Source organism: Osmerus eperlanus, chromosome 9 (assembly GCF_963692335.1).
Source record: "Osmerus eperlanus chromosome 9, fOsmEpe2.1, whole genome shotgun sequence".
NCBI classification, from domain to species: Eukaryota; Metazoa; Chordata; class Actinopteri; order Osmeriformes; family Osmeridae; genus Osmerus; species Osmerus eperlanus.
In genome coordinates, this window is record NC_085026.1 from 8,300,791 (window position 1) to 8,322,239 (window position 21,449).

The 21,449-nt window shown below is 46.9% G+C and overlaps 1 protein-coding gene across 1 annotated transcript; it reads right to left on the minus strand.

Moving 5' to 3' along the window:
• Positions 1-267: 267 nt before the first annotated feature.
• bmp4 (bone morphogenetic protein 4) lies at positions 268-11,252 on the minus strand. The gene is made up of 4 exons (XM_062469678.1): positions 10,966-11,252; positions 6,063-6,185; positions 4,820-5,184; positions 268-1,966 (listed from the first exon to the last, which is right to left on the minus strand). Exons 3-4 carry the CDS (start codon positions 5,175-5,177, stop codon positions 1,095-1,097), a joined length of 1,230 nt encoding a protein of 409 aa, XP_062325662.1. The 5' UTR covers positions 5,178-5,184; positions 6,063-6,185; positions 10,966-11,252; the 3' UTR covers positions 268-1,094.
• Between the last annotated feature and the right edge of the window lie 10,197 nt (positions 11,253-21,449).

A 21,449-nucleotide genomic window follows, 5' to 3' on the forward strand; every position in this document is an offset into this window, starting at 1 on the left:
CGAGTGTCTAACCACAGCATGTTGGCCTAATTGACATAAAAGTGAAATTTGAGTTTAACAAAGGCAAACCTCAAGCCATTGTTCAAAGTTATTTCTTTTAGTCTATATTACCAGCTCATTATCAAAACCACACCGTTTTCCTAGCTTGTCCATTAGGTTACCAATTGTTAATACAAATAGGTAAATTCGTTCCCTATACATTGGTTTTAAATGGCCTACATCAAAAAATCTAATTGTTAATTAGTGAAAGCTGTTTGATGGCAGATGTGAAAACGAACATTCTTTTATTTGGGAGAGACAGAGTATCAGAAAGATGACTCTGTTTTTTCTTGTTTTTTTCATGAATTGCAACAATTATTTCAATACATTTCAAAATGGCCTCAGTGTTCAGTTCAAACTCATGTAAAACAGTCATGGATCTTTCATTTTTTTCACAACCCATGTCATCTTGATAGTTTTTAACAGTTATTTCTAAACAAATATAAAACTGATTCCATTTCAAGGGACCTATCTAACAAAATCATTAAAGATCAATGTAAAGAGGTGAATTAAAATCATGTACATTTCTGATTACTTCAACTGATTTGTAGTAAATCAGTGTTGTGACAATTTCACGCAGTGCTCTAATTTAAGTACACAAATGGTGCGTCTTGTGATCTGCTGAAATGTAATATTGAAAGGCAATTTATGTTTTTATTTTTCATGTAAATGTATATAATATGAAAGCAATAAATATTACCAGTAAATAAACTTTCTTTTCAGATTTTTTTTTCTTTTTTTTACAATTTTCTCATTTAAAAACCCCTTATACAATCTAATATACATTATCAAAAGTTGTACAGCTGTTTTATTTATGTTTAAAATAAGAACGCACTCATTTTTTTAATATGTAGATATAAATATATATATTTTGTCAAAATATATGATCATATTGTCAAAGAAAAAAAAAACCAGACAAACATACATCTCAACATAAAAGTTATAAATAAGGGTCCAAGTGAAGTTTTTTGGGAGTTAAAGTAACTTTCCTAGTGTCTGTGCAAGCTGCAGCCTGCCTTGAGTCACCCAGTCATTGTCTGTAGTCTTAGTCCTAGCTAGCGGCAGCCACAGCCCTCCACCACCATTTCCTGGTAGTTCTTTAGGACCACCTTGTCGTGCTCGTCCAGGTAGAGCATAGAGATGGCGCTGAGCTCTGTGGGCACGCAGCAGGCCTTAGGAATGTTGGTGTTGACAGAGTTCACCAGAGTCTGCACAATGGCGTGGTTGGTGGAGTTGAGGTGATCGGCCAGGGGAAAGGGGCACTCCCCGTGGCAGTAGTAGGCCTGGTAGCCCGGGGGCGCCACTATCCAGTCATTCCAGCCCACGTCGCTGAAATCTACATACAGCGCGTGGCGCCTGCAGTTGCGGTTGCGCTTGCGTCCACGTTTGGCGGGGCTGCGCTTGGCGCGCCGTGTCAGTGGGTGGCCCTTGCCGTCGTGGCCGAAGGTGACCAACAGGGGGCGCAGCTGCTCCCAGTCCTCCCCGGGCTCTTGGGGGAGCGAGCGGCTGATCCGGACGTGGCGGCCCTGGTGCCGCGGCGTCTGGTCCAGGTGCAGCACCTCCACCGCCAGCCCGTGGTTGGGCAGGCGCTCCCGTGTCCAGCGCAGGACGGCGGGGCTCACGTCGAAGCTCTCCCAGCGCGAGGCGTTGTGGCGCACCAGCCGCGTGTCCAGAAGGCGCGTGATCAGCTGCGCGTCCCGCGGCGGCTTCAGGACCTCGTACACGTTGATCCGGTGCAGCGCCTCGCCGTTCCCGCCGTCCGAACCGCTGCGGCCGATGGCCTCGTCGATCTGGTGGCGGTAGAGGCGGAGCTCGGCCGAGGACAGCAGCTCGTCCTCGGGGATGCTGCTGAGGTTGAAGAGGAAGCGTAGGGGCGTGGCCTCCCCGTCCCTTGCCTCACTGGCCTCGTGCACCCGCTCCATGTGTTCTGACAAAAGATTAGAGCAACAAGAAGGTCAATGTCTGCAGCTTTACAATGAATTTGATCACCAGGCCAGTCAGTAACAGCTACCACAGAACTAACAAACCACTGTCCTGTACTTAAAGTGCCCCTACTATTTCTCTTTTTCTTCCTTCTCACTCGCTGTTCACTCGTTCCCTCCAAAACTCTTACACCTTCTGATCTTTGAACCGGTTCCCTTTCTGTCCATCTCCGTGATTGCAACCACACGCTCTCCAATCGCCTGCAGTTAGGGGTTATGGAAGACAGCTTTCAACTGAGCAAAACACATACCTCTGCACTCTTAACATGCCTTAATTGACACAAAAGAATGTACATGTTCGCTTTTCACGAGCCTAGGGGGTGAGGGATGGTGGGGGCGGAGAGATTCCGAGTCCAAATATACACGCTCTCTCTATCCGTCCTTATCTATCCATCCAGGGATCATCGCCCGCTCTTCGCTCGGTGCCTTTCTCTGGGGCACATTGCTGAAACACGCATTACCAGGAGAGTGGTGATTATCGGAGCACTGCTACAGAATAAACACAGAGGAGGGGGAGCTGTTCCGTGTGCAGTCTGCAGATCTCTGGCAAGATCACCATTGTTGGGAAAGGAATGTTGTGTCTGCTATTTCCCTGCTCGATCCGACCCTGTTATTTCACACCCAGACCTTAATCTTGCCCAGGTGGCTCTCGTTATTAAAACCTGCTGTGTTTTTGATTGGCTCGGCAGTTTGTTAACTTGGGACGTTTATCATTTTCATCGCGAATAATTGTTAAGATTCTGACAGACGGGTGTTTGGTGGCGGAGCAACGGGGGCGGCTAAGAGGAGGGTTGGAAAACAGATTTTTTTTTCCGTCATGAATTCCTTGAGGATTTTTAACGAGGGTTATCGCATCTTTTAACCTCTTTGTCATCTTTGGCGTCTGAGTTTCTCTCCAGTCCTGTTTTCTCTCTCACTGAAACAAACTGTTTCTCGTCTCATTGTAAGTGTTTTACTCAATCAAACTGGAATTGGTGAGATATACATTCCCTTAGTTTAAGCCGCACACAATGGACTTTACTGTACATGAAAGCAAGCAACTTAGAAACTCAGAAAGACCTCAAGCATGTTATTAACATAGCTGGGTGGACGGAAACTAAAATACCACTAGAATCTTTGAGTGAACACACACACGCACATGCACACACAAGCACACACACAAGCGTTGCATCATAGGCCGGTGAGGAGTGTGCTTCCAGCGTGGCCTTGGTGCTTTGCCGTGGTAGTGCGTGTGTGTTTGTTTGTGTGTAGAACTCAAGATCCCATTAAGGCTGACTCATTCCTCCTCCTCCTTCTCCTCCTCAGGGCAGACTTCTTCTTCAGCCCTCCAGCTCAGCCTGTCTATGCCCTCCATACACACCTCCCTCTCACTGTGAAGGCCCACAAGTGAGATGCCAGCAGGTTGGTACTGGACTGTAATGTACACAGCACACTCATCGAAAGGCCCTTGTTCCCCTCTGTCATCACCTTTGGTGTTCCATGATGAAGTCAGTTGGCTGAGCGGTGAGGGAATCGGGCTAGTAATCCGAAGGTTGCCAGTTCGATTCCCGGTCATGCCAACTGACGTTGTGTCCTTGGGCAAGGCACTTCACCCTACTTGCCTCGGGGGAATGTCCCTGTACTTACTGTAAGTCGCTCTGGATAAGAGCGTCTGCTAAATGACTAAATGTAAATGTAAAATGGCTGTCCCTAATCACCTATTCAAACTTGTTCTTACTCTTATCCTTCCTTCCCTGACGCACGTCTCCCTAGCATGCTTTCAGTTTCAGGCCCCACACACACAGTGGGATCCCTGTGAGCCTCCTGTCTAGGCTGCGTCCCGGGCCCTCTCTCAGAGCGCGTCCTCGGCCTGTGTTCCCAGCGCTCTGACCTGTTCCTGTCTGATCCCTGGACCCACACTGATGGCAGCAAAGACTTTATTTAGAATTCTGCAGAATAGCATTAAAGATAATTGTATGTTGAGGGAGGGCCCTCTCGAAGGGCCCTCCATATAAACTTGGAGAGAGAGAGAGAGAGAGAGAGAGAGAGAGAAATCCCAGGGAGGGTTTTTTTAAAACTGTGCTAGTGCAGGGTGGGGTGAGAAGTGTAATTCAATAATATGGAGGTACGCTTTTCCTTCAGCTGCAAACCAAACACACTGTGCAGCGTTTTGTAGGACCACAGAGACTCCCGGGAGAAGTGAGGAACTTGTCAGGCCTGAATTCCGCCCCTTCTTTGGCCACCATTTTGTGACCACATCCTTAATCGTCTGTAGTTTATGTTGGGGTGGGTGGGGATGTCTTATAACAATCTTGAAGGGATGTAGGAAATGTTGCATTTTTTTCCTCTCCACTGGAAACACCCCACGCTAACAAAGTCAGCTACCATCTGAACGAGCGGAATGTGCAGAGGCGAGGACCGGGAGAATGGGAGAGGACTTCTTGAGGTTGTGTTTCTTCCCACGCCTCTGCTATTCCAGGTGCGCGCCAACCAATTACCTTGACCATGGTTTCTCTTTAGTGGTTGTATCTCTCTCTCTCTCTCTCTCTCTCGCTCCCCTTCTGTCTGTGCCTTTTGTGAATGACGGCAGGAAATAAGCTACGGAGGACAACTCTCATTCAAAGCTTCCATTTTGGGATCACATGTGGCTGTTATGTAAGAATTGATTGAATTATTCATTCTGTTACTGCCTAAAACACAGACAGACACTCAGGCCACCCCCCCCCCCCTTCAATCCCTCCCTCTCTCTGCAGCATATCCCTCCTTTTTCCTCCTAACCATCCCTCCCTCCTCCTCCCACTCCCCCCTGTCCTCCTCACCTTCATGGTGGAATCCCCTCACGGTATTGGCGCGGCTGGTCGACCTCTCGGGGTACTCGAAGGCGGTGTCGTGGGCGCCAGCCTCCTCTGCCTCGCCTGACTGCAGGCGGTAGAGGTCGAGCAGGTAGCGGGGCACCGTGGCCGAGCGGCTGGGCCGCGGCCTCCTCTGGAGCCCGAACATGTGCAGCAGCGTGGCCTCAAAGTCCCGCAGAAGTTCATCGCTCTGAGCAGCCGTGCGACCCTGGAGGCCCGGCACTTTCTTCTTCCCTTCCTCAGGTATCAGACTAGCATGGTGGCTCTCTCCCAGCAGGACTTGGCATAATAAAATGACCATCAGCATTCGATTACCAGGAATCATGATGTCTCTGGAAGGGGAGATAAGCAAGGAGAGATAAGGGGGTGAGGAGAGAGTGGATATGAGATGAGAAGGGCGGAGGGGCGGGCGAGAGGGAGGGAGGGGGAACAAAAAAGAATGAGGAAGGACATGGGAGAGAGTCCGAACGAGGGAGCGAGAGAGCAAGAGAAATGGCGAAATCTCATGTACGTGACATGTAACATTCGTGTCCCCTCTCCTCATCCCCACCATTAAAGGAGGAACCTTACTCACAGAGGCCTCCTCGCTAATGTTCCAGACGCCCGCGCGCTCAGATTGGCTCTAATCGTCCCGTCTGCCTTGTTTACAGTTAAATGGCCTCCCATCAGATAGGACTTTATCTCTGGCGACATCCTCCCAAGGTAAACAGCTGCTTTAAGAACCCAGCTTTCTGAATGGAATCTGAGGGCCATTCCTTTTACCTCCCCCTCTCCCTTCTCCAGTGTTATTAGACCAATAAGGGAGAGAGGAAGGAGAGAGAGGCAGCCCTGAGGTCAGAGCAAATTCTTAACTCGATAAGGAGACGGAGTCTCTGTGAGTCTGACCCATGTGGGCAGCCAGACAGGCAGACAGGCAGGTAGACATGCAGGCAGACAGGCAGGTGGGCAAGCAGGCAGACAAACAGGCGGACTCAAACAAAGGACCATGTGCTGCACATTTCACCAAGGTTTCCCTTAAAAAGGCAGGACAGGAACGGTTGCCTCGTTCCCTCTAACCATCCCACTCAACACAACCCCCCGAGCATCGAGCCAGGGCATGGTCAACCTATAAATAACACAATCAGAGAAGAAAAAGGAGGGGGGGGGGGGGGTCGGGGTACCAATGGCATACCGTCACATGACACAAATTGAATCGGCGTGGTCCACTTACCGACAGAAAAGAAAGCATGGGAAAACAGTCCATGTTTGTTGGGAGCCAGCAATGGATGCGTTCCTCAAGGAAATGTTAGCTGGTGCTGGAGGGCTGCCTGAGAACGTTGGAATGACCCTGTTCCTGAAAACATCACAGGGAAAAACAGGGCAATAATAAGAGCCTAGGACACTGAAGACTAGGTGTGTGTGTGTGTTAGTGTGTGTGTGTGCAACCCAGTCTCTCTTTAAGGCTTATCACATTAACACGTGGGTAAAAGGTTACGCTAATGTTCTATTTACTGTAACAGGCACACCAGAGGAAGAGCAGATCACTTATGTACTACTCGGTTGGTGCTCTCAAAACACACCATGTGAAAACAGACACATTCAACAGGCTCATGTACTGTTTATGTAGGACTATATGACTACAAAAACATTTGGAAAAAAGGGTGAAGAGTTTAGGCCACAGGCCACATGCCACATTGCATATTTACCACTCTTTTAAACAGCTCTGTCTTTCATAGGAACTGATATATTATCACTGTCTAAATAACACCGATGGGAAAGCCGAAAGACAGAAAGATAGACAGAGTAAGACAGACAGACATACAGACAGAGAGAAGACAGACAGACAGTGTAAGACAGACAGACAGTTTAAGACAAACAGAAAGACAGACAGACAGTGTAAGACAGACATACAGACAGTATAAGACAGACAGTGTAAGACTGACAGACAGACAGACAGACAGACAGTGTAAGACAGACAGACAGACAGACAGTGTATGACAGACACACAGACCGCCAAGTAGTGGCCCTCGTCATACTCATACCACCCGGAGCCTTCCCCTCTCATTAGAGCCCAACTATCTGATGGCACAATGATAGCCCTGCATTGATGAGAGAGGATCAATCTACATATGAAAGGGGGGCAAGAGGCGTAGAAGGGCTAATTTGTCTTCAAAAGGTGCTCCAAAAGAAAACGACTCCCGTCTCAAAGATTCCCTCTCAACCCACTCTGAAGAAGACTGACCTGTAATCAGCCCACCTAGGTCTCCCCCCCACCCTCACAAGACTGACCCATTCTCTCCCTACTGACCCCCCCACCCACCACCTCCCTCCTGAGATCACACAGGCTGCATTGGCCCCTAATGACAGGCCCACCTCTTCATCGCCACTCACTCATCAGCAGATCCCGCTATCTGCAGCTCTGCAGCCCTCCTCCCACCAAACCCAGCCACAGGCACACGGTGCTAACAGCCCATGTTCTTTATAGAAAGCTTCCAGAACTGCAGTCTCTAAGCTGCAATCCATCCAACTGTCATGAGGGCCACGGCTTGGCACTCAGGCCAGATTCGACTCCGAAACCGGATCGTTTCCACAGATGAGAGAAGCAGACAGACACAACAAGGTTTTTTCCAACTCTTATACTTACTAATGTGGGCCTGCTAAATAAACCAGGCCAAAGGAAATTGTGAGTTTTAGAAGATGTCAAACAATCTTATGACAACTGAGACAATGACCCCTACCCCCTGACACCCCTGCCTAAACGTTGTACCACTTGCACAGCTGACACTCATAGCCTAGATTTGCACCACCCCAACTAAAGCAACTTGGTACTAGGAATCTATTGGTTGAAAAGCACATTGGTGAATCACACACAATATAATTAAAGAGTGTGTGTGAAACGGGCTGAGCACGGGAGACTCTTCAGCTGACGGCAATCCAGGGCGACGCAAGTGTTGGGTCATCGCTTGGAACAGTGTCCACTGGAACTGGACCAAGCATTACAACAGCTAAGATGAACATTAGCAGAAACATTATGATACACAGGGTGTGTATGTGTGTGTTATACTGTTTGGCTTCATAGCTCTTGTGTTTATCTTAGTCCATGTGTGCTTTACTGTACAGGCAATCAATTATATCTTTTTCGGTAACAGAATTAGACCGTGACCCCCATATGACCCCCTGTTCCTGGGCGTGACACTTGTTTCTGTGTGTGAGAGAAAGTGGTGGTGTGCGTGAATGTGTGCATGTACATGTGTGTGTGTTAGAAACAGTTTAGTGCTGTGTCGTGTGTATGTGAGTGAGTGAATGTCCCCGCCTGTCCGTGAGAACCAGTGGCAGAAGGGGGGCGAGGGTTCAGAACATGATCAGCTCTATTACCCATGGGGTGGGGAGGCTGCAAAGAGAGAGAGAGAGGGGGGGGAACGTGTATGTGCATCCCTGACAACAAACGCTCATTGTACAGAGATAGAGGCCTCTCCCAAGATGACAGGGATTCATACGAGCTCAAAAAAAAAGCTGTGAGCTTGCACAGAGCGGCTGTGACACTGCGCCCGGGCCGGTTACTGGGGCACTCGCTCAAACGAAAGCATTCTCCAAGTGCTGCGATGACTGCAGAAGATGCGTTTAAGACAGATAGCTGGCCGTAACAAAGAGATTAGTGGGTTCCTATTTGCAGATTAGTTTCACAGTAGTGGTAAGTGTGATGTTGACAGTCGGACAACCTTATAACACGATGGGTCGTTTTTTCCCCCTTGTCGTTTAGAGGTTTAGCTCTGCTATACACAACATAAGTAAGGAAAAGGGATGGTTTGGAATTTGGTCTCACATTTTCCTAAGTTCCAAATAGGCTAAAGACACAGCAATGCATATTTTGCAACAAATACAGTCAAGGGTGCAATTAGGTCTCTGCAGTTTGGTTCTCTTGGCCTTGCCTGGCCTGGCGGTGTCCTCTCTAGGCCTCCCTGTAACTCTCTCTCTCTTTCTTTCTGACCAGAGATAATGTGATCAGACTATGCACATGGTCCTTTAGACGTGTTTCCTGAGGAATCTGACAGGGATGGGGGAAGAAGGGGGGGGGGGGGTTACCAGGGGAACAGACAATAGTTGAAGGGCCCAATTTTAGCCTTTTATCTCTGCCATGCTCTCAGGCAGCAAGAACACAATGTTGCTAAAACATCTCTGTCTGGTATTTCAATTCAATATTTGCTCTGCTCTTTTCTGCACCGCAACATGACAGTGTTCTTATGCAATACTTCAATTGAATGTTTTTTAAATTGCGAATTATAACCAATCATGGATTATAACTTATTTTCAATGAACCTGATAAAGATGTATCTATACCCACAACCTAATTGTGAAAGAAGACTACGAAAAATCTGAGACTGCAATATCACGGATAAAATAGGTTTATCTGTGAAAGGAATATCCCTTTTATAAAAAACTGGATACTCCACTTGCCCTTAGTTCAAATCAATTATAAGTTCTGGTGGCCACCGAGCTTGCTCACTTATGTTTAAGACATGTTTGTACTATCAACATAATCCCTGTAAGGCAACTTTATCATGTGAGGTGACGAGGTGACTTGTGCAGCCTATCCTCACTCGTATCGTTAATAATATGTCTTTCGAGAGATTAGTTCTCCTCTCAACATGTTGCCTGCGCTCCCTGTAATATGGAACGAAAATAGACTAAACAAAACAATTGGGTTTGGCAATGTCAAGCACCCTATAGTTGATTTATACACTCTAGTTTCTTTGCGCTCCCGGCAGTTTGTTCTGATAGCATAACCACTTATGATCCGATAAAAATATGGCACTTTCCATTCCTGCAATTGGAGACTGTTGATTTGACCTATTTGGTAGCTAAACATAAGAACTTCTCTTCACATTTCATGAACTGTTACACTCTGACAACATGTCAATGAATGCTTAACTTTGACCTTATTTTAATTCCAATATCAACGTGTCCTTCCTCTAAGGAACGTACAGCTAAATAGTAATGTTTGAACGATGATAAAACATTCATCCTCACAGTGTAATGGTTTTGAAACGGAAGCTGCAGATTGGACAGTATAGGCTATGAAGTTTTTGCGCACCGAACGCCACAATGCGTCCGCGCTGGACTATGTTGGAAAGAATTATATCAATAAACGGCATTTGTATTCGATTGTGAAACAATCACTGGTTTGTAACTGTAAACTTTTGTCAGTAGGCCTAATCACAGCTTCATTAACGTTAAACACGTTTAATTATGGTGATGTTATATAATGTAATTTACAAAATGTAGTTTGTATTGCGCATTGAAATATTTGAAACATTTGTCATTCACAAACATTCGGTAGCAATGCACTTTGTCATTTGATTAATAATAGTCTGTGACCTAAATGGACAGGCCTAATTTACGCATGCGACTCCATTCTAATGGGCCTGTTTCAATAATTGAAAATAGATGAATAAGCAAGACAAATACTATATTTAAGATCCACATCAATTCAAAGAATGGCTATTTAGACCGTCTACAACGATATTCTGTTGTAAACGCAAGGGTGCGTTTCTAAGAAAAAAAGTACGCGCATATTGGGGCCACACGTTGTGCACACAGGTGTCTTAATCTGTAAATAGCGATCGGCAAGTTTTGTAAAACCACAAAATAACTAAAAGAAACCAGTATAAATACAGGTGTGCTATTACTCATGCGTTAGAAAACACACAAAAAAAGAAAAGTGTCTCCCGTGAGACTTCAGCAGAAAATGACCTCATTAGACGAGTTTCTGCAGATTCTGAACACAATCTGGCAATGGCACAACATGTCTATAGCCTGAATTACCAATGATCACCATTAACTCCTTACATTCGTTTACATAGGCCTACTACATAAATGATATCCAGTAACACGAATAGCCAACATATTTATTTTTCATAAATCGTGTTTTTTCGATCATTTAGAGATAGCCTAGTGTTAGTGATTCGGATTATTCCATACGTGTTGGTTTATAAGAACAAAATTGTGTTTGAACGTAGCCTACTGTTTAAAAAATCCGCTCAAACTATAAAGTCGTTTTGTAGGTTACAAGCTTTCTTTACGTAAATACAAGCCCATTTGGATATGCCACAGATGTAAACTCGATCGGCGCTTACCATCAGTAGAGGTACAGGTATCCTCGATTGAAGTTAATATGACAAAAAGGTGCGAGTTTTCCTCACGCGAAGACAGCCCAGGTGTAAACCATGTACTGAAAACACCGAATGAGCCCTACGGAGAAGTTCGGTGCCTCTGGCTCATTAATTCCTTAACGACCCCTCTAAAACAAGAGGCGAGACGATGGACGGAGACTGACTGAGACGGAATGGAAGTCGGTAGGTTTGCAGCGGGGCTCCTATCTCCAGAAGTTCACGAGGGCGGAACACTGCGCGGACAGGCAGACTCTCCAACTGATCAAGCATCTATTGCCCTTTGCAGTTTTTATGTGTCCGCCCAATTTACCCCCCTTCCTCCTCCTCGGCCCCCACCCCAATCCGTTGTCTCAAACACCTCTCCACTAAAACACAATGCGCGCATTTTATTTATATTTTTTTGTCGTTTGAACATTCTAATTTGACCTTAATAATAATGCGGTTTGTCCATATACTTTTTGGATCGACGTCATTGAAAAAATGCACACTAGACTACATTCGCATCAAAAAATTTCCTACACAATGTTTAGCCGCGCTTCCTTTTGATAATAAACAAATTAGACCTACTAATGCTCGACGAGAAACAAGTAGGTTCGTGTTCCAACTTGGAGAGGGCGCGCGCTGTCTGTTGTTTTGCTTGTGTATAGCCTATATATCAACCGTTCAATTATACGCCTATTTTTCCCATCTGTTTTCTTTCAAAAATACGTTTTCTACAGAGATACTCTACGCAACTGACAGCCACGTAGTTAATAATGACATAATTACGCGTCCATTAGGCCTTTCTATCTACTTCTCACCGCCATTCACGGCTATGGACAAACTATGCGCTCCTGTTCCACAAGCACTCCTCCCAAGCCTCACTGTTTATCGTGTTCCCATGGAAACCGTCATCTGGGGTTCAGGGAAGATTTTAGAATTCCACTTTCAGGGTTTTGGTAAACGACTTCTCAATGCATTAGGCTAGTCTTGCAGGAGTAGACTTGACTCAAACATGTAGCCCATGCATAGTCTTAGCTGGAATAGTATAAAACAATCCTTTATATATTGCTTATAAGTAAGGTTTACAAAACATGCAGAACATGTATAACATTCAACAATTTCCTATTACAACTACATACCTCATATACAAACAAAAAACAAACCAAAATTGAAACAACTTTATTAACATGACAACAGTTTCACACAAAGAACTGAGCTTCAGCCTGCGCAAAGGTCCTTCAAGACCAGTTAAGTCTTTAAGACACATTTTTTAAGACTGCAGAGTAGAGAAATTGGCCACAGTGAATCTTAATGCCTTAAATCTGCTCTGGATCTCTCTGGTTCTCTGGCTGGGGTCACTTAAGCATCCTGAGAAAGGCGCTCATAGTGAGGGGATTAGTACTGAGACTGAGCAGTGGACCAAACAGGAAACGCTGGCCAGGGACCTGCCCTGCAAATGGCCGCCCTGGTTTCTCACGCTTTATTTACTTTCCTCTGACCCACCTCCTCCTTTTCGCAAGTTACAGTCTGACGACGAGGGCCTGGGTTGCTGGGTATTCGCTTTCTTTTTGCCAACTATTACATTATGTGTCAGTCATACGCTGGGGACTGTGTTGAGAGAGGCTGTGAGCGGGGGGAAACTCATTTTACTCTTAGTTAACGGCTGTCTCCTCAGACATAAATCTGGGATGTGAAACAGTTATGCAAAAGTTAATCGGTGCACCAGTGTGTGTGTGTGTGTGTGTGTGTTTTCGAGTTATTCTCGGTGACTCACAGGGCACTAATATCCCTTCTGCTGCGTGCCTTCTACATGACAGAGTAGCCGCACGTCACTTTGTGACTTCCTCCTATCGCTGACATCACTTGCTCTGTCCTGGGTATGTTTGCTAAGGGTACACTGCCCTGTTTCTGGTTTTGGCCATTTACTATTAGGTCTCTGGAAGCTGTCCTTACTTGTGTACCATTGAAAATGTATCGGAGGAGGTTTTATCTACACTTGGCTGAGACCTGTGATGTCATTCTCAGACCATAATGCAAGCCTCTTGGTACTGTTGTAGACTCTCTGGTTCCCAGACATGGTGTTGGCAGTCAGGGGACCGAGGTTCACTCCCTGCTCCCCTCACCACAGTCACTGACCTGAGGTTGTTTCAGTCTCCATGCCTACAGAGAGAGACCAGCAATACACTTGGGCTCACATCCCACAGCAGCTGTCCAGGCAGCCGGCCGGGTCATCAGAGTGCGACACACTCTCGGTCCTCCTGTTGGTCCACAGTAGCCATGGCAACCATCCCAGCCAAGGAGGATGTCCTGAGATTTGTTAAAGGAATTGCAGAGGCTATAGTAGGCTTGACATGTATTAAATCACTAACGTCATTACTTTCAATACTTTCTGCAAAAAAACAATAAAACATTACAGTTCTGTCTGGATCTTTCATTGGCCCAATGTAGCTTGAAATGTTGGACAAATGTTGGAGAGTTCCTCCAATTGTACAAACAGAGGAAAGTGTGTCACTGGAATCCATTCAACAGGCATGGCCCTGCAACACAGTGGTCAGCCACCCCTTCTTAACAAATCCAAAGCATATTTTCTCCCATGGGGAGCCAGTGAACATCTCATTCAAGAGCATGTGTCTCTCAGAATCATTTCGATATTTTGCAGTGATTTCCACAGACAAGCCCAGAATGTTTAGTCAGTATGAGTTCCAGAACACTTAGTCTGACTGGATCTGGTCCCATATGTCTATCCAGCATAACAAGTCAATCTGGCCACTCACCCACTATTACTGACAGGCCACACAACTATTTATTCACAGAGTAAGACATACAGAAGAAAATGATTCCCACACAAGCACCATGTCTACCATAATGGTACATGACACAAAGAGACCATAATCTTTTGGGTTGCTCCATTAGAGCAGACAGGAGGAGGGTCGAACCTGGAGGGGTGGAGGGCTTTGCTGGGCTGCGTTTCCCCATCCAGGTCTGCCTGGGCCTGGGGTAGGATGCTGGAGCAGGGAGCTCAGAGGAGGGGAGCACCTGGGGGTCTCTGATGGAGGTCCACTCCCAGAGGTTGACTGGGCTTAGCCCCTGTGAGATCCCTGGGAGATTATCCCAGCCTGTCTGGGTGGGTGGCACAGACCCACAGGCACTAAGTGACTGACTGACGAACTGATTTATGGACTGACTGACTGATTCATTGATTGACAAACTGACTGGCTTGACTGTCTAATGCTACACAAATACAGAAACCACTAACTAGAAGGAAGCTCAATAGTTTTGCTAATTGCACAGGTTGGACTCAAATAGTTTGGAAAACATTCTTCAGAACGTTTACCCAGCGACTTGGTTGTTGAGTGTGGTAAAAAGGTGAGGTGTTCCAGGTGCCATTTAGAGAGGTGTTCCTCTCTAAATGGTGCTTGCAGCCACTCACCTGTGAAACACCAGGCCTCTAATCACCTGCAGCTTACAGGTGACCACTGGAGCTTGGTGTCATAACCTAGCTTTCACTAGGGGCCCTCTCTCTCTCTCTCTCTCTCTCTCTCTCTCTCTCTCTCTCTCTCTCTCTCTCTCTCTCTCTCTCTCTCTCTCTCTCTCTCTCTCTCTCTCTCTCTCTCTCTCTCTCTCTCTCTCTCTCTCTCTTGCTGGAACATTCTTCGAACCCCGGGCCGGGCCTTCTCCCATTTCTGGGTAATGGTCTGTGTGCCATAGCGCGTTTACAAAGTAATCCTCTAACTCTGCCCCATGGATCTGAAAGCCTGTAAGTGCCGGGAGGGGTTAAGGGAGACTGAAAGAAAGAAGGAGGGTAGGGAGGGAGGGAGTGCGGGCTGGGGGGGGCTGGGGGGGGGGGTTGGGGGGGTGTCGAGAGGGGTGTGGGGGTGTTGTGGTGGGGGTTGAACAAACTATTTTAATCCCTATAATGGAATTGGTATGTAAACTCATGAACCCAGGAGTAAACAGCAAGAAAATGAAGAGGGATGGATGTTGAATCGGTGGAGCTTTTCCGGATGGATGCTATTCTGAAACTGCCCTCCCACCCTCCACCTCCTTTACACACACACATCCTACACACACATCCTACACACACACACTACCAGAGAACAAAGATAGATCCCTTACTCTTCCGGCCTGTCTTCTTGAACAGACAATGCTGTTTATTAAACACAGTCCATTTGCTTTTACTAGGAATATTTGATCGTTTTTGTGGCTCTCGTGTCCATTTGGATCTACAGATGTACTTTGCCTGAATGAGGGCTGGGAAACTGGAAGGAAATATGTCTCTAGGATTTCCTAATTTTGGCAGCTCGCATACTCTCTGAAGTGCTGTTTAAAAAGACTTGGGTGCTTGTTATTAACTGAAATAACACAATGTCAAAGACTCTTACAGTTTAAGACCTTGTGCTGTCCTGTCCAGATCCAGTCAGTTCCACAGACAGGGCCTCCCTGTAGCCTCATTAGAAGGAGAGAGAGGGTGACCATCACAGACACTCAACCCTGTTTGACCGGGCCAGGTCTGCGGATGATGGGAATGACCGCTGGCTCTCTGGTCAAGTGAGTGACAAGACGTTAATGCCCTTCCATCTTCTGCACCAACGGGTTTGAAGCTGCCCCCACCCCACTCCCTGGTCGATCTTATCAAAGGAAGCTGGCTCAAGTGAGTGGCGGGCGGGGAGGGTGTGTGTGTGTGTGTGTGTGTGTGTAGGGGGGGGGTAGTAGGGGTGTATTTTAGGCTGTTGTCTCTGTGTGGAGGGGAGAGAGACACTCTTACTCCAACACTATCCAGACCTCAGGCTGAGTAATCCCACGCCTTCGGCCCGGGCTCTGGGGAGTGAGGGGGCAGGGGGTGGTGGGGGTAGGTTGAGGGGAAGGAGGCTAGAGAGGAGGTGTGTGTGTGTGTGTACGTGGGGGGGGGGGAGTGTTACACTGGGGAACCTTCCGTATGGATTAAAACGCTTTTTTTATCAGGGGTTTCTGGATTGGCACTTAGAGATACTCCTTTAATCACTGGTTTGACATGGCCAGGCCTGAGATCTGTGAGGCTGAGGGCCGGGGAAATAGAGCCAGGGAAAAGGCCAGGGAAGAGGCCAGGGAAGAGGCCAGGGAAGAGGCCAGGGAAGAGGCCGAACCGCAGTCAGGTGACCTGTGATAGGGAGCCTCACAAGTGCTCAGATCTGGAGCACTAAAAGACTTGAGCAGCACGACGGAGGAGAACCGAGCGGAACAACCAATAATAGAACAGGAAAGACCAGAACAGCCTGATGAGAGAACAGGACAGATAATGGTTGGCTTTTGCATCGCATGACCACAGTGACCATATATTACCCAGGGTGCTAAAATCTCTAGAGTCACGTAATCAACCAATCCCTTACACAAGAGCTCCGTAACCAGCCAATCAAATTATGCGAAGAGACGTAACTCTAAAACACATGAGAAAAAAACAACTTTAAAGTACATCCTGCTGCCTGACCATAACAAACCAGAGCCCCATTCCAAAGGCAGAGTTGTTCTAATCTAATTACTAGAGGATCGCAAGACCATCAAAAGTAAATATGCGGCACCTGACTCTTTGACCCTGAACGCGAGCAGAGCAGCAATGACGGCAGGCCGGGCCTTTTAAGTAACCCCTCCGCTCATTCCAGGAACCAGGAGAATGATATACACAGCACACCGTCCACTGTCTTCCAGGGAAGGAGCCGAGGCTGAGGCAAAGTTGTGTGACCTCATTAATCCCAAATAGACCAGGGACCCACTAGGGCTTCCCGACTGAGTGAGTGGTTACACGAGAGCTTGAACTGAAGGTGAGCTGTCAAAGTGGGCTTCTTTAGCCTTCTAACTTCTTTCTCCCCACTCCCCATCCTCTCTCTTTCTCTATCCTTTCCTCCCCTCCCAACAAGTTGATGTTTGTTTTGTTTTTTTACTAAAAATCCTTAGACCAGAGGTCATCTTGTGTTTCAGGACTTTGAGAAATTCTTAAGTGGATGAGCGAGTGTTAACTGTGTCTTTTCAAACCTTGACATTTAATACAGCAAATAAATCACTCCGGGGACCTGCTATTCTTTCAAGAATGTAATTACATACTTTCAAATAAAACTTGAAAGGACCCAACAAGTTTTAAATGCAGTGTGTGTTCCCAAGACGGCAGGCTGGAATTCCAAGCAGTCCGAATATGCTAACATCTCTGTGTGGGAGCTCTGTGGGTAGGAAGAGAGGAGAGGAGACAACAGAAAGGTACACGAGAGGAGAGCCAGGAGTACTGTGGAGGAAAGGAGAGGAAAAAGAGACACTAATGTAGGAAAAGAAAAGAGGCAGTGAAGCAAATTGAAGAAAGGAGAGAGGGAAGAGAGCAGAGGATGACTGGAGTCTGCTGTCTGCAGTACTTTCAGGACTTGATCCACACCACTACCCAAAATGTGCAGCATTTGATTTGAAAGAATGTCTTCAAACGTGATTTTTCAGCATGATCATCTCTCCTTGGGTTCTAAGAAAACACGGAACTGCCAAAACACAGCAATGGACCATTCAAATCATAGCTGGACGTCTTTGTGAACGTGTCAACAGACCTTGTGCAAGCAGCTTGCAGTGACTGATTAGGTGCAAAACTGATCTATCAAAACAGTAATGGCAACAACATGTATTAAATTGCCAGGAGTCACTGAGATGTTTATCAAACTTGCTGTCTCCAGCTTGGATATTTGTTGAAGTAAATTTGTTTGTAATGTCAACACTGCTCCAAGGCTTGATCGGAGACTGAGAGGCATGTGAAGTACTGTACTGTTTGTCATCATATCAATGTGTTGGAGTTGAATGCTTTCAGTGTGTATGTGGGTTTGTGTATGTGTGTCCGGGTTTCAGCGAAGCAACACATACCATAAAGTAACTTAGGTGACACCTTAAAAATGAGCTGTATACTCCAAGAATCCATAACAGAGATGAACTGTCAGAAGTGGAGCGTGATCATCAGTGTTAGTTAGTTATTCCTGTTTTACATAACGAACCAGACAGTCTAATCCAGCTGAAGTGCTGAACCTGTGGTTGAGAAGGTGTCATGTCCCCTGGGCTGAACCCCAGCTGGCCGGGAGTCATGTGATGATGTGACATCACAGCTCGCTGCTGGTCGTCTGCTCAGAGTTCCGTAGACGCTGGGTGCCCGAGTGATGAGGTCATCACAATACCCTGGCATGATGAAAGAGGCCGTGAAACCTGCCGTTTGGGATGCAGTGTGTTTCCGGTCTCGGTGTGAGCAGATAGTGTGTGTGTGCTGTGATAAAAAGCAGCATCTTGAATGGAGGGCCCCCAGGTTCCACCCAACACTACATAATTAAACTAGGAGGGAACTTTGCTCACTTTAAAGAGTCCCTCTCCTCTGGGTTAGTCCTGGGCCAGCAGTGCGTAACAGCTTCAGCTTGAATGACTGATGTTCAGGGAGTGGTTGGAATATCTTAGAGAAACTGGTAGGAAGAGAGCTCTACTCCATGTAAGTATGGGGTCTGTCTGGAATATTTGGAGGAAAGTTTGCAGATAAAAGTGGGATGGGATGCACATTGCTTGTGCATACACATACACACACACACACACAGTGATTAAAAGTGATTTACCCACCACTTCACGACTGGGGTCTGATTCATAAACAGGCCACCTTTCTTCCTTTGAAGGATTGCAGGACAGTAACCAACCATCTTGGTAAATAGGGAGTTTGATGGAAGGTATGGGGGATGGGGGGACGGCTGAAGAATTCCCATTTGTAGGATGTCCTATGATCTTTTTCTGGATGGCTGACTGAAAAGTTAATTTCTAGCTGGGCTTGTAATTGTAGGTCATTTTGCCCTATGAGTGCAGTTGCAGATTTGATAAACGAGTTCCTTTGGCAGTGCAGTGTTTATTTTCTGTGCGTTGATTTGAGAGCTGAAACTCAGGGGTGGGATCCAGTCTACCCCACACACTCTTAGACACACTCACACAATGCATACACACAACGCATACACCCCAATCCCATACACACTGAGTGTCTGGCAGGCACACACATACACTCACACACACACTCTGAGTGTCTGGGTTTCAGTCTGCGGTATGGCTCTTTGGATCTCTGGTGGAGCTTGGCCCACATCATCCTTGACTAGGTCATACTGTAGCCATGAGCTACAGACAGACTACTGGATCCTTATCGACTCATGCATTCATTTAGCAAAGTACAACACACTAACTCATGCTCTTTAGATTGTGATGTGATTGTGATCTGTGGCGTGATGGGGGGGGGAGGGCATGGAAACTGATATTATGCCACCTACTTCATACTAGACTACACCACTGTGACTAAAAATTGCGTCAAGATTCCCCCTATATTCTCTAAGTGCTCATAGTGATACATTGCGTATTTACAAGTCAATGTTTCGTACTTTAACTGCTATTCATAGGGTATTTTTTAATGAAGGACTGTTTACTGAGATTGGATGTGGGTGTGTGTTGGTTTGTGTCTAGGCCTAGAGGGCTGTTTGGCCCATGGTGGGTGAAAGTTTAGGTTACGACCTCATGTTTAGACATAGGGTGGGCCTGGTCTGATCCCTAATCAGATAGTTACGATCCAGGAAGTGACCGGAGTTGTTGACTGCTCGGAAGGTCTTAAAAGCAGGCTTAGTCACATTACCTGTAATTCCTTCTCAGTTGGATCTCCTTACTGAGAGAGCTCCACTCCATGACTCCACAGAGCGTCACTGCCCTGCAAGTACAAATCCATAAACGACCATTGAGAAGTCTTTTCCAGCAAATAAACAGAGATGATTTAAAGAAACATAAAGAAAAAGAAACTTTGTAGTCTAAGTGATCGTAGCTCCAGAGTCATGGTGGTAATCGGTCTGGCTAACTCAAGACACATTTCCTCATCCTCCCTCCTCCTCCTTCTCCTCTTCCTCCCTCCCTCCTCCCCCCTCCTCCTCCCTCCTCTAGCTGCTCTTCCTCTCATCCCCGGGGCCGGATGACATGACACACATTTTCCACCATCGAATGCAGAATAGATAGATGACAAGGGAACAGACAGAATGGAAGTGTGAAAGGACAATCGCAAGCATTGTGCCTGCTGGTGTGTTTTACTGAGACCTCGAGAGCTGCAGCTGAACATCACGCCTGTCAACAAGGTAGGGGATGGAGGGGCACGGGGGGGGGGGGGGGGAGAAGGTTGTATGTGTGTTAACTTGTCCTTTCCCCAAAACGCTATGGGAATATACGTAATTTAAAAAACCTTTTATAAAACATCTTTGAGTGTGCGTGGGTGTGTGTGATTGTATGTGTGGGTGTGGTTTTGGGTGTGTGTGTGGTTGTGGTTATATTACAGTCCCGATTTATGGATAAACTGCAGACTCAACCTGTCTGAGATCACACACAGTCTATCCCAGGAGGCCCTCATGCTGTGTGGAAAAGCATTTGCCCTACACACACACACACACACACACACATGAATAATGTTGACGAGCGGGGTGGAAGGAATTAAAGATGAGCTCCATTTTCTGAAAGCTGCAATGAACCAGTGAACCTCCCTCTATTTCTCTCTCTCTCCCACACAAACACGCACTCGCACACCTTCACTTCTTCCTTCTCTCCGTCGTGTTTTTCTTCCCCCCCTCCTCCCTTCAGTCGTTCTCCAGTTCCGCTGTAACCAACACCTCTCATCCCAAGCTGCCTCCTCTCCCGGGCGCCGCCAGTGCGAAAAACGGGAAGCCCGAATCCGCCACGGGGGGGGAGGGTTGGGGGTGGTGGGGGGCGCACGGGTCACCATGGCAACCCCTCAAACAAGGCAGCGGTTGGTGCTGGGTTAACTGCCAAATTTGTTGCGTTGTTCCGCCGCTTTCCCCTCCCGTACCTCGCTCCACCCGCAGGGAGCCCCGAGACACGGCGGGGGAGAGGAGGTGAGAAGAAAAGGGAGGGAGGGACGGAGGAAAGGAGGGAGGGAAGGGATGGAAAGAGGGCAACCTGGGTTTGTTCTCCGAGGTCTCCAAACACCGTGGGGCTGGTCTGAGTCAGAACCTGCCGCCATCCCTCCATGGTGTCCCTCCCAGCACGGCCCCAGATGTTAGCAGCCTGTTAAAAAAGACATTTTATGACAGTGTATCTGCTATTTATTTATCACACGAGGAAGACACCACACACAAGCAATTAGCACATGCACACACATACACACACACATCCTCCTGGCTGGGAGATCCATGAGTTGCCAGATTTTTAACCACAAAATGAGTAACCCCCACTCTGAGGCCTATTAGTCAGAGCCACGCCATTAATTAGAGCTTTCTCTTAACGACTGACTGGAGTTCACCCAGGGAGACTACTGCTGTCATTGACTCTGGTCCAATTTTCTGATATGAGTAGTCCACCTATGTTGGGATATTTGGACAATTCAAAAATAGCACTGGATGAACTATTTGTGGTCCTTGTGGGTAGTGTTGACAACAGAACAACAAATATTTACAGAAGCCTTGCTC

Coding starts and splice junctions, on each gene's coding strand:
- bmp4 (XM_062469678.1), bottom strand. CDS start 5,177: ATGATTCCTGGTAATCGAATGCTGATGGTCATTTTATTATGCCAAGTC. Junction 1,967..4,819: donor GAGGGGATTCCACCATGAAG/GTGAGGAGGACA, acceptor ATCTTTTGTCAG/AACACATGGAGCGGGTGCAC.